General features: G+C 37.8%; 1 protein-coding gene across 1 annotated transcript in view; it reads left to right on the top strand.

The window, feature by feature from the left end:
- Positions 1 to 20,336, top strand: part of wdr11 (WD repeat domain 11) — a 115,602-nt gene that overhangs the window by 70,541 nt on the left and 24,725 nt on the right. The window contains exons 13-16 of the mRNA XM_056470448.1: positions 6,971 to 7,046; positions 9,623 to 9,731; positions 13,530 to 13,654; positions 15,433 to 15,580. Of these exons, the coding sequence (XP_056326423.1) occupies positions 6,971 to 7,046; positions 9,623 to 9,731; positions 13,530 to 13,654; positions 15,433 to 15,580 (458 nt within the window). The remainder of the gene's footprint in view (positions 1 to 6,970; positions 7,047 to 9,622; positions 9,732 to 13,529; positions 13,655 to 15,432; positions 15,581 to 20,336) is intronic.

Below are 20,336 nucleotides of genomic sequence, written 5' to 3'. Positions count from 1 at the left end.
AACTTGTTGCTAATTTATTTCAAATAAAAAGTTGAAAAATCACATGTACATCAGTATCAACAGCCTTTGGCGTGAAGCTCTAAATTGAGCTCAGGTACATTCTGTTTCCACTGATCATTCTTGAGATGTTTCAGCAGCATAATTGGAGTTCACCTGTGGTCAATTCAGTTGATTAGACATGATTTGAAAGCGCATACACCTGTCTATATAAGGTCCCAGGGTTGACAGTGCATGACAAAGCTCAAACCAAGCATGAAGACAAAGGAATTGTCTGTAGACCTCAGGGACAGGATTGTCTCGAGGCACAAGGCTGGGGAAGGTTACAGAAACATTTCTGCTGCTCCTGAAAGTTTCAATGAGCACGGCAGCCTTCAAGTAAGTGGAAGATGTTTGGAACCACCAGGACTCTTCCTAGAGCTGGCCGGCAATCTAAGCTGAGTGATCGAGGGAGAAGGGCCTTAGTCAGGGAGGTGATCAATAACCCGATGGTCACTCTGTCTGAGCTCCAGCGTTCTTCTGTGGAGAAAGGAGAACTTTATAGAAGGACAACCATCTGTGCAGCAATCCACCAATCAGGCCTGTATGGTAGAGTGACCAGACTGAAGCCACTCCTGCCTGGAATATGCCAAAAGGCATCTGAAGGACTCACAGACCATAAGAAACTAAATTCTCTGGTCTGATCAGACCTAAAATTGAACCTCTTTGGAGTGAATGCCAGGCGTTACGTTGGAGAAAAACAGGCAGCGCTCCTCACCAGGATAAAACCATCCCTACAGTGAAGCATGGCGGTGGCAGCATCATGCTGTGGGGAGGTTTTCCAGCAGCAGGAACTGGAAGACTAGTCAGGATAGAGGGAAAGATGAATGCAGCAATGTACAGAGACGTCCTAAATGAAAACCTGCTTCTTAACCTCAGACTGGGCCGACGGTTCATCTTCCAGTGGGACAATGACCCAAAACACATCACCAAAATATCAATGGAGTGGCTTCAGAACATTCGGTGAATGTCCTTGAGTGGCCCAGCCACTGTTTAGCCTTCATTATTGTAGTAATAATTTAGTAAATCATTCTTTTTTTTTTTTTGAAGTTACAAATTTTGTACGTTATTGTCCCCGAATGCGTTACCATCTCTTAAAATGCCTTTAAAACACATGCAAACGATAAAGTTTCACTCTGTTATGGTTATATCATAACCATGTGATAACCATAACATGAGATTTGTAGCAATGACTCCACAAATTTCATGTATTCTCAATTGTTGATCAACTATAATCCCAACTCAACATTGGATGTGTGGCTATTGTGGACACACACATTGTGATATTGATGCTGAAACGATGGTGGAGCCCTAATACCATTGGTTTGAACTTAGAAATATAGAAATTAGAATATCAACTTGTGGTTTATTACCGGTGTATTATTAAGATTTGTCTGTTTATTAATATTAGTATCAGTGTATTATATTCTGCATGATCTACATTCCTACCCAATCCCAACTACTACCTTAATAACTATTAATAAGCAGCAAATTAGGAGTTTATTAAGGCAAAAGTCATAGTTAATGGTTTAATAATAGTGAGAATTGTCCCTTAAAATGAAGTGTGAACAAAAAAATGCAAATCATGATGTACATTAAGATTAAAAGAGTAAATGATAAGCGTTTTATCTGCTTGTTAATGATTGCATCACTGAATCTAATCCATTTATGTAAATGATTTCTTTAAAATAATAATACACTCATTGATTCAATCACTCATTGAGTATGATTGTCAGATATTGGATTAGTATTGATATACTGCATGATCTTAATCTACATCTCTAATCCTACATAATATCTCAACCCAACTACTTTACTAACTATTAATAAGCAGCTAATTAGTAGTTTGTCGAGCTAAAGTCTTAGTTGGTGGTTTGCTGATAGTGTAAATTACACCTTAAAATAAAGTGTGATCTTTCTGAAGTATGAAGACATATTTAGAGGCATTTTGTAGGTGAATTCAATGCACTTGGACACACTGTGCTTGACTGTAGGATTCACTTTTTTGTTGATGCAGAAGTTGTGTAAATGGTTCACCGGGACATTTCAGAATGTGCTGTACAGATTCATATTAAGGATCATTGAACACAAAATAGCACCAGATCCGGATGTGCCTATTATTTAGCACATGATACTGTATATGGCATCAGGCTCATTCAGAGAGGGCAGAGTCAGGATAGAGAATGTGTCATTAATAGTGAAGAGTGAGAATTATGAAGAGACCGATTTCAGATTCTAGACACCAAATTGGCAAAGGAAGGTTTTGAGATGAGCTCTCTGTACGCTGCATTTGTTTGATCACATTTAGTTATTTGTAACCCTCTGGAAGATCAAGGAGTTTTCTTTTTTTGCCCTTAATTTTTTGCCTGTTCAATGCAAACTCTGCTAAATAATATAATACAACAGCATGTAAACAAAGATGTAAACAGCATGTATGTAGAAGGTTGCTATTGTAAAATACTGTTAGTAAGGTGTATGTTTGGTTAACAACCATCTCTGGATGGTTCCAAAAAGAGAAATATCCATGTGAGCAGCAGTTCTGTGGGCACAAATGCCTAGTTGATGTCTGAGGAGTATGGCCAGACTGGTTCCAGCTAATATAGAGGCAACAGTAACTCAAATAAGCACTCGTTACAACCAAGGTCTGCAGAAGAGCATCTCTGAACACACAACACGTCCAACCTTGAGGCGGATGGGCTACAGCAGCAGAAGACAACACCGGGTGCTCCACTCCTGTCAAGCTAAGAACAGGAAACTAAAGCTTACAATTCACACAGGCTCACCAAAACTGGACAATAGAAGATTGGAGAAACGTTGCCTGGTCTGATGAGACTTTATTCTGCTGCCACATTCGGATGCTCGGCTCAGAATTTGGCATCAACAACATGAAAGCATGGATCCATCCTGCCTTGTATCAGCGGTTCAGGCTAGTGGTGCAGGTGTAATGGTGTGGGGGATATTTTCTTGGCACACTTTGTGTCCATTAGTACAATTGTACATCGTGTCAACTCCACAGTCTACCTGAGTATTGTTTGCTGACCATGTCCATCCCTTTATGACCACAGTGTACCCATCTTCTGATGGCTACTTCCAGCAGGATAACGCACCATGTCATAAAGCGTGAATCATCTCAGACTGGTTTCTTGAACATGACAATGAGTTCACAGTACTCAAATGGCCTCCACAGTCACCAGAGCTCAATCCAATAGAGCACCTTTGGGATGTGGAGGAATGGGAGATTGGCATCATGGATGAGCAGCCGACAAATCTGCAGCAACTGCGTGATGCTATCATGTCAATATGGAGCAAAATCTCTGAGGAATTTTCCAGTAGCTTGTTGAGTCTATGCCATGAAGGATTAAAGCAGTTCTGAAGGCAAAAGGGGGTCCAGACCAGTACTAGTAAAGTGTACCTAATAAAGTGGCCGGTGAGTGTAATATATACACATATATCAATTAATATAATTTGATTTAGATTTGTCATTGAAATACTGTAGTCAACATTTTAAGCAGATCAAAAATATTATTTTTAAATGATAATTATTTATTGATAATGAGTATATAATAGCGAGGTCACACTTTACAATAAGATTTAATTAATGTTAGTTAATGTATTTATTAAAATGAACTAATAATGAACAGTACTTGTAAAGCAAATATTAATTATAGTTCAACATTTACTAATGCATGATTTAAAAATCCAAATTCATGCTTGTAACATTAGTTAATGCACTGTTAGTAACATGAACTAATAATGAACTGTATTCCCATTAAGAAAGATTAATAATACTGTAATAACGTATCGTTCATAGTTTGTTGCATTACATTGACATTAAATACGTTCACCTTATCTTAAAGGGTTGCCAATAAAGAAATAATAAACAAATATTTATATTGTGTCTTACTGTACAAATGTTCATTTTGTTAAACTTTGATAAAAGACTTTGATCCGCTTGTCCCTGCAGATGCGTTCACACAACCAAATATTGATTTAACTTCTGTGTCAGAAAGGCTGTGAGCGAGGGCGTTGACCGAGCTCATGAATATTAATGAGATCAGCACCTGAGAGGCTCTGACCCTCCTCTGGCAGGCTCATTAATGTCAAACGTGTCTCTGAGGCAAGAAAAGGCGAGAGGAGATTAAGAGAATGGCTTGCTTTGTTCGCTTTGTGTGTTGAAAACTTTTAAGAGTTGAAAGATGTTCAACTTCGGATCAGAACCGCTTTTTCTAGCTCTGGATCCCAAAAGAGTTGAAAGAATTCATCCCGAACCCAACGCCATTTCATATTTTCATGAGCACTAATTGTGTGTAAAGGGATTAAAAGTCTGGATTTTACTATATTGATGAATGTATTTGTTTTAGTTTTTAATATCTTTTTGTGCTGAGCTATATGGTCCACAATTAAAAAGCATCCCTACAGCGTCTGATTTGGTACGTACCATTCGCTCTCTGTAAAACCTCTCGTGGTTGAGGCTAAAAGGCTACAGATGGCTGCATGCTTGATTTGCTGGTTAAAAAAGGTCTATCTTGATGCTAAAACTAATAGCAGGCGATCACAGCCCTGCAATTATTCCTCATTTAGTAGAGTACAGTCAAATGGCTTTTTGTGTATCACAGCGTTTTAGTTCTTTTATTCATTCAGCGTGCGCACAGCTTAGAGGGAACATTGATCAATGAGTGTGTTCATTTGTATAGGCGAACTGGTCTACTTGACGGAGTCTGGATATCCAGATGATTGTGTTTGGATTTTGTACCACTTGTTGAGTCTTTATCCCAACCTAAGTGACTCTTTTCAAAGCCAGCAAGAACAAATTCTCTTCTATTTTATTGTTAGAGTGGCTGACTGGTATTGATAGTGCTGGGAATCGATTCCTTGATTCTGATGGGTTGAGAATGAAGAGGCGAATCCGCAGTTTGCAATCGATTCCGTAACTCCAAAGTTTCCCCACGCTTCTTGAAAGTACTGAATTCAGACATATGAGTTCTGGAAGGCCTGAAAAGTACATTAAAACAAACACAGGTCCTTGAAAGTGCTTGAATTTAAAGTGTATTGTGTTATTTCAACAATTGAGGCATTGAGGCAAAGAACTATATTAGTCCATATTTTCACGTTTTGGGTAATAAGATTTGGTAACACTTTATAATAACTACACACTATTAATCATATATTAAGCATTACAAATAGTAAATTCATTATCTGTTAGACTGCAGCTCTGCACAAGACGTTTGGCCAGTGGAGAAATGGTCGTGCCCAACTGAGTCTGGTCGCTCGAGGTCTCAACCGGGAAATACCAAACAAGGGCAAAGAGGCTGCTAGCATTTTGCTTAGACGGAATTTCCTATGGGAGAAACACTAAATACTTCATTACCTGCGACTCGTTTGTGTTCTGACCATATGTGGTTGGTTGTATACTATATCAATAAAGTCTTTAGACTTTTAAAAACACTGTTGTAACACATTGAGCCACTAAACATTATTCCTATGACGTTTACTACAGGAGGAAAACGCAAATTACTTCCAAACACTTCAGATGTAGTCTGTGTTAGTAAATGCAAGGCTATTGATGAACTCCAGGCATAACACTGTGTGACAATGTTTCAGATGACTGATCTAGAGCCTTCTGCTATTCAATCTGTCAGATTCTGGAGTGCATTACAGCTCTAAAGAACATTATAAATGATCTTAAATAAAACAAATACATTTATAGAGATGGTGTATATAAGTATATAATTTCACTCACCTGGGAAATGGAGGCCACGTGAAGAGTTTATGAGTACAATTAAGTGCACACAGCATGCTGTAGTATCTGATAATTGCAGGAAATAATTCCAAAAGGTAATTGACTGTGTAAAGAAACATTAAAAAGCACAAAAATATGATGAAAATGCACAGTTCAGCAGCTAATCAGCCGGAATCAGCTGAGGTGAAGTGACGGTGACCAGCGAGATCTAGCTGTCACTCAAGTGGCCACGCCCTTTATTATGCAGACTTAATATAACCTAATATAAAGGAAACGGAGGAGTTATAAAATTCACCCCCCCTCACAGTTGTCATGAAGGGTAATAATAGCCATATACACCAAAATCGTTCTTTGTACCAGGCTGTAAACACCGTTTTTGTCTTCTGTAAAGTTGGCCATTTTAACAGTGGGCTCAATAGTAATTTTCTCCTTATGGAGCCAGGACTAGCGTAATTTGGATGAATTGCAGTTTCAGTTACTTCTGTATTTACTTCAATAAGGAGAGCAGGAGGTTACGCCTAGGTTTTTACATTTCCCTGTGGTCATTTGAATTGTCGCATGGATTGCGTCATCAGATTCGGCGCTCCTATTGGTTCTTGGATTGACGCTCATCACAGCTGTTGTCAATCTGCAGGAAAGTGTCTGAAACCTTCTGACACTGCCAGAACTTCCTCGGAATCTGATCGCAACAGGCCTTAAGCAGCTGTCTGTGAGCGTTTCAAACCAACAATCAAAGATCACCGATTTTAGCCTAGGATTTCAGGAATCCTTTAGTATTTCCCAAACTTGTCTCAGATGACAAAATCGTGGCTGAAATCTCACAGTGCGAGCAGGGCTTAACTTAAATCACCTTTCTTGCTCTGTTTGAACTGCGGCAGATCGTCTTGACCATGTCTACATGCCTAAATGCATTGAGTTGCTGCCATGCGATTGGCTGATTAGAAATTTGTGTTAACGAGCTGTTTTACAGGTGTACCTAATAAAGTGGCCGGTGAGTGTATATACTGTATACACTTGATGTATGAAGCGCTGTAAAAAAAATATGAAGATAACTACACAATCTAAATCTACCACAGCAAGGGAAACATTTTAAGGCCCAAAGATGTGTTAATTCGTTATATATTTAGTATACTTTTGAAATTCTTTGCTTGCACTTGCAGCTAATGAATGTTTTCTTTGTGCTTCCTCTCTCAGGGCGGTGCTTTGCGTTTCGCGGCGAGCGTGGCAACGATGAACCAGCCATTGAAATGATTAAAGTGTCACATCTGAAGTGAGTAACACATATTCCTGAGTGAGCACTTAAACACTTTAGTCCCAGTAGCTTCCCTTAACAGTGATTAAACAGTGATTTAGAGGTGACAAACACAGACACACACTCATACACACACACACACACACACACACACACTACTCTCAGAAATAATTTCCTGAACTCCGTCTTGGGAGCTGTTTTCATCAGCTCTGTCTACTTCTTTTCTCTTTCATTGCAGGGCTTTACCTTGGGACATCCTGAGAGATGTGTCTGATGTTTAACCTTGTAGTAGAGGGGATCTTATTTATTGTTTGCCATCGTTTCAAAACGATTAACTTTGTCATTTTTCAAAACTCGATGTGTGCTGGTTAGCAGCCTACCCTGAAGACACCTCTTCACCGTTTACAATAAATCACAGACAACGGGCCCTATCAAACGCAACACAATGTGCTCCTAGGAAGTGTTTTCCCTAGTTTTATTTTCAAGTCCTGCGCCATTTTGTTTAAGTAGCAAATGCATCTGCACTCATTTGGGCATGCTGGTGTGAAATGAAAGTGTGTTAAGGCTCATTGTTGGTGTGTTGCTGTTTGGAAGCAACCAAAATAGCATCATTGACCAACTAAAAATTGCTTTAAAGACAACGAAGCAGGCTCTTTTGTTTGATTGTTTGTTTGTTTTATTATTTAAAGAGCGCATTAGTGATAGCCGGGTCCAAAACTCACATGCACACTCACTAGGCACACACGGAATCTGCACACGCAGAATTCTGCAGATTTTTAGCCTGTAATTAAGTCTATATATTTACTTGTGTAATTGTGTGTAAGTTTATATTGATCCAGTTTTTAATTTAATTTCACTAATATTATTGTGAAATAATATAGTAATATTAAAATGTTTATATGATTTATTCAATATACAGTTTGTACAGTAATATTTTCTGTCTTTTAGTAGAGATATTATATGAGAAACTTGCTTTGTTTACCAAATAAGTGGATCTAATTTGATTTGCATGATAAACATTAAATAAAAGTTAAAAAGGCATTGTTTTTTATTTAATATATTAAGTTTTTGATATTAAAATCATTCTGCATAAATCCAGATTTTTTACAAAATTCTCAGCAGAAATAGCCAAAAATTTCTGCAGATTTTGTCTTGCCTTACTTATTACACACACAGGGATGCACAGCTGCACACAAACATCTTGGAATATTACAAATTAAATGATTAAACTTCACCTCCGGGGGGGTTGGTGAATCCAGCTGGTTCTGTAGAATGTCTGCGCTCTTTAACCTCATGTTAGAGCAGATCTGTTTACCTGCTGGTGAATTTTTTTTCTGTCTGCATGTCCACCATGTAAATAATGAATCCGCCATGGCATGATTGCAATTTGTTCTTAAAAGGAATGAGAGAGTAGAATCTCTGATTAGTTTATATTGCACGTTACGCCCAAAACACATTCATAACTCTTTAGGATGCCTCTTTTAGATCATGCGCCGGGTGTGCCGACTGTTTCCCATCTTTAAAATAGCAAAAGTAGATTCGGAAATGCCCTAAGGGCACCTGGACTGTGCTCTTTTATACCATGTTATTTGATAGAGGCCTGTGTTTTAGTCTAGTATAGACCTGAAATTATTCTATTATTGCTTTTTTGTCAATTGTACAGCGGAATAAAAAGGATGTCATGTTTTATCCTGGGAATAATACTTCTAAAGGAGCTGTTGACATGAAATTGAACCCAAACAATACAAACATAAAAATAAAACAAAACAAAACAAATCTGAAAAATGAGTTCTGTGTAATGACACAAGCAGAAAGCATTGGACTACTGAAATGTATTTAATACTTTAAAAATGCTTTACTGGGGATGGCAGCTTAAAGACACCTCCTATATGGAAAATTAAGTCTCATGCATTGCTCAGGTGTGAGTTTCTTCAACAGAGTGTCAAAATCTTGATGGTTCTGTGGGTCTCGTCTATCAAATCCGAGCTTTTATTTGCATTTTCTATTGGATTTAGATCAGGTGATTGGCTGGGCCATTCTACAGCTTGATTTTCTTTCTCTGAAACCATCCTTGGATCATGGTCTTGCTGAAATGTCCACCCTTGTTTCATCATCGTCCTCCTGCTAATGTAGATGTTGGACTGAAGCAGTTGGTACTCATTTACACTGATGAAGGGCAAAGGGTTGCTGAAGAACTACTGAGAGATTTCAGCTGCTGTCTGGGCTTTCACTGTTGAACTACACCTCCCTTTCTTCATGTGTTCATTACTTTTTCCCTGCGTCATTTCATTTTATTACACAGAACTTCATTTGTTACCTAATCAGATTTGTTTTCTTTGCATATATGGATTTCTTTGGTTGTTACCAACATGCAGGGAAAATTTTGAGTCATCGGCACCTTTAGAAATATGTTTACAGAGAAAAATGGTGACGTGTTCACCTGCTGTATATCATTTGTGATTTATTCTCAGATTAACATGAAAATAGCCCTGATGTGGCGTGCTGTTTAAAAAAGTGACTATCAAAATAAATAAATATTCCCTTTTGATCTAAAATAAGGTGTAGTAACCGTATGTGTTGGTGGTCTTCTTCAGGCAGTACCTGGTGGTGGTGTTCAGAGATAAACCTCTGGAACTCTGGGATGTCCGAACAGGAACACTGCTGCGTGAGATGGCCAAGAATTTCCCTACAGTCACTGCTCTGGTACTGTATCAAACCCACAGTGTGCTTTTTCCCAAATATTTTATTTCAGCTCAGGTTAAGAGAGCTCAAATGCACTACAAGTTAAGAAAACACATGCAAATAGAAAAACAAAAAAAGAATCAGTTTTACAGCACTCAAATGATCACATGCTCACTTTCCTTCTACTTATTCCCTGTTTAGCAGCAGTCGCCACAGCGGAATGAACCGCCAATTACTCTGGCAATTGTTTTACACAGTTGATGCCCTTCCAGTCTCTTGGTGCTGGGAAACACCAGCACACACGTCCATTTTTATTTCTGCACGTTTATAGCATGCAGTCAAGATCTTGAGCACAGAGATTACTCTGAATCTTCCTCCATCAGCACACACAGACTCACAAAAGGCAAATTCTCTGTGTGTGTGTTTTTTTTTTTTTTCTCCTGCAGGGGCCGTAAACATTGTAATGGTGCCGCCAGCACTGGCTCGCAAATAACCCTAACAAAAACCCTTGTAATAAATGCAGTCTCTTTCTCTCTCTCTTTCTCTCTCTCTCTCGCGGCAAGATCTCTGCCAGCTCATTTGCATCTTGATTGCTTCCTGTGGGTAAAATGTGTGCCAGCGACTTCTAGCGATCAGAAATTACAGCATTTGAGATGCTTTTAAAGCACGATGGGATCAGGTAGCAGTTGGCTGATTGACACAGGAAAATTGGGCAACGTTTGCCTCTGTTTGGCCTACAGAACTCCTTCATTATTGTAGGTAAACCACACTTTACAGTAAGGTTGTATTAGTTTACGCATTTACTAACTTGAACAAACATTAAACAGTACATGTATTACAGTATTTGTTCATGTTAGTTAATGAAAACAGTCCTTCATTGTTAGTTCATGTTAATTTACGGTGCATTAACTCATGTTACCTAGCATGAATTTGGATTTTAATCATGTTGAACTATAATTAATAAATGCTGTACAAGTATTGTTAATAATTTGTTCATGTTAGTAAATACACTACCTGACAAAAGTCTTGTCGTCGATCTCAGTTGTAAGAGCAACAAATAATACCTTGACTTCTAGTTAAATATTTGGAAAAGTGGCAGAAGGTCGATTTTTTTTTGGGGGGGGGAGGAATCATCTGTTGATCTGCATCCCAATCATCACAAATACTGCAGAAGACCTACTGGAACCCACAAGGAGCCAAGATTCTCAGAGAAATCAGTCAAGTTTGGTGGAGGAAAAATCATGGTTTGGGGTTACATTCAGCATGTGGGCGTGCGAGAGATCTGCAGAGTGGATGATCAACATCAACAGCCTGAGGTATCAAGACATTTGTGCTGCCCATTATATTACAAACCACAGGAGAGGGCAAATTCTTCAGCAGGATAGCGCTCCTTCTCATACTTCAGCCTCTACATCAAAGCTCCTGAAAGAAGGTCAAGGTGCTCCAGGATTGGCCAGCCCAGTCACCAGACATGAACATTATTGAGCATGTCTGGGGTAAGATGAAGGAGGAGGTGTTGAAGATGAATCCAAAGAGTCTTGATGAACTCTGGGAGTCCTGCAAGAAGGCTCTCTTTGCCATTCCAGATGACTTTATTAATCAGTGATTTGAGTCATTGCAGAGATGTATGGATGCAGTCCTCCAAGCTCATGATGGAGTCAGACACAATATAAATTCTGTTTCCACTGCAGCATGACCACATATTCTATACTGGACATTATTTCTGTTCAGTGACAAGACTTTTGTCTAAGCAAAGTCAGACCTTCCTGTCCTAATGAAATCATTCAAAATCAAGGCATGATCATATATTATTTTGGAAAAATAAGCGTAATCTAGAGGCTTTTGCCTTTCATATAAGCCACTTCTGATACCAAATGATCAACTAGAAGTCAAGTTATTATTTGTTGTTCCTAAAACTTCGATAAGCACCACGACTTTTGTCAGGTAGTGTACATTAACTAATGAAACCTTATTGTAAAGTGTGACCTCAATTTATAACCAAATGTTTATTTTATTTTCATTTCTCATGATTGGTTGATGGTGCTGGTGGTAACACAAGTTATATGAAGTGTAGAAGATTTAACCTCATCTTTATTGTAGTGTGCTTGCCGTTTCAGCCCAAAAAATATTTTTCAAAACACTCCAGGTAAGCAAAGAGAAGATTTAATCACAGAAACCGCCATAATTCCCCAGATGATTGATTACTTTGAGAATTGGTTGTTTTTCGTAAATGTCGTTTAATTATGCAAATCGCCTAATTAAATATGCGCTTATTTGCATGGATTTGGGGAAGGGAAAATTGAGCGTTAGATTAAACAAGGATCAAAAGTCTGGTTTCATCTTGTTGATCGCTTTAGAGGCTCTGTAAATGAGAAAATACTGTCAGAGGGAAGTAGAAATATGATTAAATAAAGAAAAACATCTTAAAGGGCACCTATTATGCAAAAATCACTTTTATAAGGGGGTTAAACACAGTTGTGGGGCAATATAACCAGCTTCCTATGGTAATTTTTATAATCAGACTTGACTGTACAGTCTGCACTTTAATTGACATTCTCCCTTTGTACATGTCATCAGCGGGAGAAAGCCCCGCCCACTAGTGACTATCTCTCCCTCATTAGCATAGGATGTTAGTCTTGTTTTTGAATCTGCCACTATGCTGACACATAGGCATTTGTAGCTCCGCCCTCTTTTGAAAAGAGAACAATCTCATTTGAATTTAAAGAAACAGTCAGTAAATATTTCCATTTTCATCCCAGGAGTTCAGTGCCCAAGGACATGTCATGTGTTTCACCTGTGCACAGTGTGTGGAATATTTTTGTTTTACATATAATTTCCCTACCCTACTCCCTCCCTCTCTCCCACTTTGTTTCCTGTCTCAGTACTGTCCTATCTAATAAAGGCAAAAAGGTAAAAAAAATAAATCTTTATATATATATATATATATATATATATATATATATATATATATATATATATATATATATAACCTTTATAAAATTCCTAAATGCCCTAAAGAGGGATTTGGGCGGTACGAGCATGGCTTGCACATCAGCTTTGCTGCTTCTTTAACAGCCTGCAATTTTCCCAGGTGTCTCTCATTAAAAACAAACGAGAGCTTTATGCTTTCTGTCATAGTGCCTTTATGTCGTAGAGGTCCTGCCAATCCAATTTATGAGCAGCCCACCGGGATTGCTGCCAATAGACACTCCAAGCCTGACTCTTGCTCTCAACTGCTATCTCAATATAACACTGAAGCTACACTCTTCACGGTCTGTGCAATTATAAGAGCAAAAAATGTGGTTAAAGTTTTGAAAGAGTAACATTTATATTGAAATGAGCTTTTATTACTGAATGATGGAGTACACGTATAATTGAAGGCAAAAGTTTTAGCCCTCCTGTGAAAATTTAATTATTTTTTTATGTATTTTTTTCTAAACCTAATAGCTTTAATAACAATTCATTTTCTTTTCGGCTTAGTCTCTTTATTAATCTGGGATCACCACAGCTGAATGGACTGCCAACTTATCTAGCATATGTTTTATGCAGCAGATGCCCTTCCAGCTGCAACCCATCACTGGGAAACACCCATACTCATTAACACACATACACTACTGACAATTTAGCTTATTCAGTTCCCTTAAAGCGCATGTGTTTGGACTGTGGGGGAAACCGGAGCACCCGGAGGAAACCCACACCAACACAAGGAGAACATGCAAACTCCACACAGAAATGCCAACTGGCAAATATTCCACGACAGCCATGTGGGTACATTTGAGCATGTGCAGTGACTGATTGCATGTATGTGTGTGTAAACAGGAGTGGTCTCCTTCACACAACCTCAAAAGCCTGAAGAAAAAGCAGCTTGCAGCACGAGAAGCCATGGCCAGACAGACCACCCTCGCGGATGCTGAACAGAGCAGTGTGGAGTCCTCCGTCATCAGGTCTGACCCAAATCACCATTGTTTACTCATCACAAACACAAAAGCAGGTTTACCGGATTATTAAAATGATCAAAATTACATTTCAAAGCAATCCAGGTTCACACACATCCACGAGAATGGCCAAAACACTGTAAATGTCTAAACCAAATGGTAAAACATTAAAAAAATGCTTTGTTTTTGTGTAAACGTCTCACTAAGTAACTTATTTCAGAATCACAAAAATGTAGACAGCGCCCTCTAGTGGATTTTTCATCTGAACTGTCCAACAAAATGTACCTGGAGCAACGCATTTTACATTTAGCAAAAATGTAGGCATTTTTCAACATTTCCAATTTCCAAACAAAATAAGCAATCTAGTAAACATTTTATCAATGTTATCATTATAGTCCAGCTCTTCACTGTTCTTGTATAGAAAAGAGTGGGAAGATGTTCCTCAGAATGTCTCATTATATGTTCAATTGATTAAATTATGTAATGCATGTTTGTAGTTACACAGTGGATGAATTATAGATTGTACTTTTTTGTGGTTATTTAATTAAAATTTATGCATTTCAGTCCCGAAACTGTTGTTGTGTAAACGAAAAGCCACACCCTATAACAATTATCTTGTTTTGGCTGAAAACGTTTGTGTAAATCGCCTCATGAAAGACGTATTTTACATTCACAAAAGTGTGGACAGCGCCCTCTAGTGGATTTTTAATCTGAAATATCCATTAAAAGGTACCCAGAGCAATGTATTTTACGTTTCGCAAACATTCCTAATGAGTCTGAGCTGTACATTTTCACCTGTTTGTAAGAATAGTCGACAACTTGCATAGGTTGTTTTAGTAAACATTTTATCGGTGTTATCATTGTAGTCCACTGTATATAAACTTGTGGATAAATCTTGCTCAGACTTTCTCATTATGTTTTTTAATAAAGAAATTATGTAATACATGTTTGGAATTACACAATGGATGAAATATAGACCACATAACTAATGTTGTTGTGTAAACAAAAAGGCAAAACGAATGAAAAAATATTTTCAAAGCAAACCAAGTTTACACAACCACAAGAATGGCCAAAAATGCTGTAAACACGTATGATGCACATGCATAATCGTTTTTAAAAACGTTTGTTTTCATCCATTTGTACAAACCCAACATCGGCAATGTTTTTAAAAACGTCTACTTTGAAAACCGAAACTGATATTTCCACTAAAACCAAAAGGCAAAACATAAAAATGTATGTATTTTTGTGTTGACAGCCCCTTAAATAACATCTTTCACATTTACTAAATCTAGACAGCGCCCTCTAGTGGATTTTTCATCTGAAACTTGCAATGAAACGCACCCGGAGCAATGTATCTTACGCTTCTAAAAAAAAATGCAGATTGAGACGTGTATATCCAATGAGCTTGAGCTGTACATCCTAGTCTGTTTTTGAGAACATAATAAGCAATCTAGTCGAGAAGACTAGTAAACATTTCTCAATATTATCTTTATAGTCCAACTCTCCACTGATGTTGTATAGAAAAAATTATCAGATGTTCCTTAGAGTTTCTCATTATGTGTTCTGTTAAAGAAATCAAGTACATAATACATGTTTGGAATTACACAATGGATGAATTATAGATTTTTTGTTGTTGTTTAATTGTCTGTCTATTAAACATTAGACTTAAGCTAGTCTAGCAGTGTCCACTAATGATTGGGACACTGAGCTTTGATCCTGCGATGTGCTTTACATGCTCCAGTCTAATTGCTTTGAGTTTCTCACAATGCTGTCTGTCTGTCTGTCAGCCTGCTGCAGGATGCGGAGAGTAAGTCTGAAAGCAGTCAGGGCATATCGGCCCGCGAACACTTTGTGTTTACTGACACCGACGGCCAGGTCTATCACATCACCGTCGAAGGAAACACCGTGAAGGACGGCGCTCGTATTCCTCCTGATGTGAGTGTCTTTATTATGCCAGATGCGTGATCCTACACACAGCATTCCTGTTGCATTTGAATCATTAGAGGTCTCATGAAGTTAAGGTTTTTAAATGTTAGTATCAGTATTGTTCGTTTTTAGGATATCTATAAGCTAGTGTGCTCCAAAACAGTGAAACAAATAAGGGTTTAGAAGATATAAAACTGATATCAACATGTAAAGCTTGTAGTTTGTCACCTAAATGAAGCAACGGTTTTACTCACGTCACCTCATATCAAATCATAACCAATCAAATTCTCTATAGTATCTGACATGCCCCGCCCTCTTCAAGACGCTTCTCATTTGCTTTTCATTTTATGCACTTCAGCTAAACCACTCACTAACAGAGCGGTGATAAAACAACACGCTATTGGCTGTTTTTAAAAAAGGGGAGGAGCTACACTATGTCCCACCCTCTCATCGTGTTTTGCTTGAGATAATGCCAAACATCGAATAAAAATGAACATTTTAAAGCACTTCATGGGACCTTTAACGTACTTTTTCTGTTCAATATGTTGTTTCTCATTTATTTCCTGTTTTTTAATCATCACAAATGTTCACCATTTATTTATTTCTTGTTTATTTCCATGATTTTTCCACAAACGGGGTTGTTGTAACCTCAAATATAGTCCAACCAACATTGGGTTTATTAATTCAATATCATTTTAACTACACTTTTTTTTTTTTAACCCAACAGTTGGGTTTGTACTAGAGCTTAGATTCTCTGCCCGACCCCAGACTTGACTCATGGGCCGTGTTGGGCCGATAATTCCTGCCAATATCTTGTGGCCGGACTGTGATCAAGCATTTGTGTTTTAGTTTTTTTGTCATTACTTAATTAGCCTAATTGGGTGGAGAGCTATGCCATAATTAGAAATATTAAATGAATATTTTAGCCAAGTCAGCCTAAGCACCACGTGTGGGTCTACAAAGTTGCACAATTCACAATGCGTGTCATGCATAGCAACGCTGTAGCTCCTGCAACAGCATGTCATCCATTGGCACACATTCATACCGCACGCGCAAGCAGAGGTCAAGCAGTGCTTATGTAGAGGAGAAACAGTGCATAAAAATCAGTGGATCTTAATGCATTTATTGGGTTAACATTACTACTTTTTACTGTCATTCACTGTGTTTTTGGTCATTATCAATGCACTGTCTCTTTAGTTGAGCATGAGCAGCAGAAATATACCCAGCGCTGAAACTATCGAGGCACTGCTGCTTCAGCTCTGCTCACACTCCGCACTGACGCGCTGCTTCTGTGTGCGGTATGAAAGCTCTAATCAGTTAACATGGACGCCGAAAAAAAACATGCATTGTGAAAGTAAAAAAACAGGGATTTCCACGATGATCAGACACATGAAGCAGGCCTGCCATGGCAGAAAGGCTGACAGTCAGCCTTCAATGTGCTTTTTTGTTATGATCTATTCTGAATAAACAAACAATGCATATTCATTAAGGTAAATCTAAACTCATTTCTGTAGTTGAGAAGGTTTAACAGCCCATGTATTAAAAAATAGTCTGGTTTAAATCTGGCTTGGGCTCATAATTACAGTTAATGTGTTGGACCAGGTTGGGCTGGGACACAAGGTGCTCGGGTAGGGTGGAGTTTCATATTTTAGGCCTGACATAAGCTCAAGTTTGTTCATATTTGACCTAACGTTGGGTTACAACAAACCAGCATTTTATTGTAGTGTAGATCTAACACTGTAAAAATTTGCAGGGTTCCACACAATTCATTCATGTTGTCCCAACACAAATCAATAATAATAAGTTAACTTAACACTTAATAAATTAAATATCGAACTTAAAAAAATTAAGTTGTCCCAATGAAATCTCAAGAATTGTGTTGTTTCAACTCATTTTAAATAAGTTGTTTGAACAAGCAAAACTATTTTTTTTTTTGAGTGAATTAATGCGAAACAAGATCAGAAACTAAGAATAATAGTAATTTGATTCGAAAATATGGTTAAAAGTTCATCATTGGAATATTGAAAACATTTATTTTGATGGTTGTGACTCTTTATACAGTCAAAATAAAAATGTTTTGATGCTTGTTCCAACACAATTCAAGTTTTTTTTGGGATAACTTAATAGTTTTTTGTTCAGTCTACTTAAATTTGTAAAAACAATGAAGTTAACTTAATCGATTTGTGTTGGACGACATAAAGGAATTGCGTAAAACCCAGCATTTTTACAGTGTATCCTTTCCTATTTCATTCATTTTCCTTCAGAAAGATTTTTCAGAGGTCACCACAACAGAATGAACCACCAACTATTCCAGAATATATTTTACGCAGCTGCAACCCAGTACTGGGAAACCTTCACACACACTCATACGCTATGAACAATTTAGTTCATCAATTCCCCTACAGCACATGTGTTTGGAGTGTTGCGGAAACTGGAGCACCCGGAGGAAACCCACACCAGCATGGGGAGAACATGCAAACTCCACACTGAAATGCCAACTGGATCAGCCAGGACTCGAACCAGCGACTGTCTTGCTGTGAAGCCACAGTGCTAACCACTGAGGCACTGTGTCACCCTTCCTTTCTTATTTCATACACTTTTTTTTATTTTTGCATTGTTAATGTTCAAGAGTCAGTCAAACACCAAGCAAGCAGCGTCTGTTTTTGTCCAATCTTGAGGTGGAAACAGCTGTACATAATCATCCGCTTGGATCAAAAGAGTTGTCCAACATTTGATTGCGATGTTTTGTATAAAATCTGCGGTTTCTAACTTTTGAGATGAAAGTGGAGATGAAGAGAAAATTGCTCCCTTCTTTGTCCTCATTATCCTTTTATCTCCCGCAGGGCTTTATTTCACAAGCCGCGGCGCTTATATCCGATCATTTGTTCAGATCCATTTTCTGTTCATTTCGCTGTTGTCTGTTTATACGCGACCCATATCTGTCTTCGGCATAACCACTGACACAAAAACTCACATTCTTGGTTCTCGTGTCTTCCCTTGTGCTTATTTCCACTTTGGATTTGTTGCATTATTTCTCTGAATGTTGCAGATTCTTGCTTTATGCAGAGTAATGACGGCATAAAGTAACACCGTCTTATGCAAAACCTTCTTTAATATGGAAAACAGTAATTAAAGGTCCCGTAAAATTAGAATAAAGGTTTTATTTTTTAGATATTAGTGTAAGTCTGTTATTCTTAAGGATGTCTATAATCTAGTGTGCTATAAACCAGTGTTTCTCAACACCGTTCCTGGAGGACCACCAGCACTGCATGTTTTGGAGGTCTCCGTTGTCTGTCACGCCCATTACAGGTCTTTCAGTTTCAGCTAATGAGCTGATGATCTGAATCAGGTGTGTTTGGTTAAGAAGACAAGGAAAATGTGCCGAGCTGGTGGCCCCCCAGAAAAGTGGTTGAGAAACACTGCTATAAACAGTGACAAAATTGGCATTTGGAAGATATAAACCTGATATGAACATCCAAAGCTTGCAGTTTGTCACTTAAATGGCTCAACAGTTTTATTCGCATCACCTCATACTTCAGTTTCTCATCAAATCTTCCGACCAATCAAATGCTTTCTAGTATCTGACAAGCCCCGCCCCCTTCTTTTCATTTGCTTTTCATTTGATGCGCTCAACCACTCTCAAGCACAGAGCTTTGAGAAAACAACACACTATTGGCTGTTTTTTTTTAAGGGGAGGAGCTACTCAATGTTTCAGTTGAGATTACATCAAACATTGATTGAAACCTGCACATTTCATCGCACTTCACGGGACCTTTAATAGTCAAAGTCAGCTTTATTGTCAATTCAACCACATGTACAGGACATACAGAGAATCGAAATTGCATTACTCTCAGATCCTAGGTGCATAATATTAACACAAAAAGTAGAATTTAAAAAAAGAAATTTTAATAAATACAATTACACATATAATATTAATTAAAAATATAAGTTAAAAAAAGTGTAAACCATATACTTGCCCTTAAGGGCACATGGCAAGGAGTGCAAACTACAGTTGTACAGATACAAAACAGTATATAGTGCAAAAAGTACAGTACAATGCAACACTGTATATAGTGCAAAAAGTACAGTACAATGCAACACTGTATATAGTGCAAAAAGTACAGTACAATGCAAAACTGTATATAGTGCAAAAAGTACAGTACAATGCAACACTGTATATAGTGCAAAAAGTACAGTACAATGCAACACTGTATATAGTGCAAAAAGTACAGTACAATGCAACACTGTATATAGTGCAAAAAGTACAGTACAATGCAACACTGTATATAGTGCAAAAAGTACAGTACAATGCAAAACTGTATATAGTGCAAAAAGTACAGTACAATGCAACACTGTATATAGTGCAAAAAGTTTGTAAATATGATAAAATGACAGTGTCTTAATATGTAAAACTTTGTAAAAGAGTTGTTTGGATGTGGGTGGATTTCAGACATTAGTATGCTGATTTACGGTGGTTTAGTTATCATCTCAGAAATAAATATGGTTATTCAGTATTTCTTTTTGTTTAGTGTAACACTTGAAGGAATAAATCCACAATAAATATTGCATTTGTCACGTTGTAAAGTAAAGGTGCATAATATATTTTCTAACAGCTGAAGTCAAAATTATTATCCCTCCTGTTACATTTCAATTCTTTTTCAACTATTTCCCAAGTGCTGTTTAACAGAGTCAGGAAATTTCCACAGCATTTTTAATTATATCTTTCTTCTGTAGAAAGATTTGTTTCTCTTAGTTTGGCTACAAA

This window comes from Danio aesculapii, chromosome 13, assembly GCF_903798145.1.
Source record: "Danio aesculapii chromosome 13, fDanAes4.1, whole genome shotgun sequence".
Taxonomy (NCBI): domain Eukaryota; kingdom Metazoa; phylum Chordata; class Actinopteri; order Cypriniformes; family Danionidae; genus Danio; species Danio aesculapii.
This window is presented reverse-complemented; position numbering and strand designations above follow the sequence as displayed.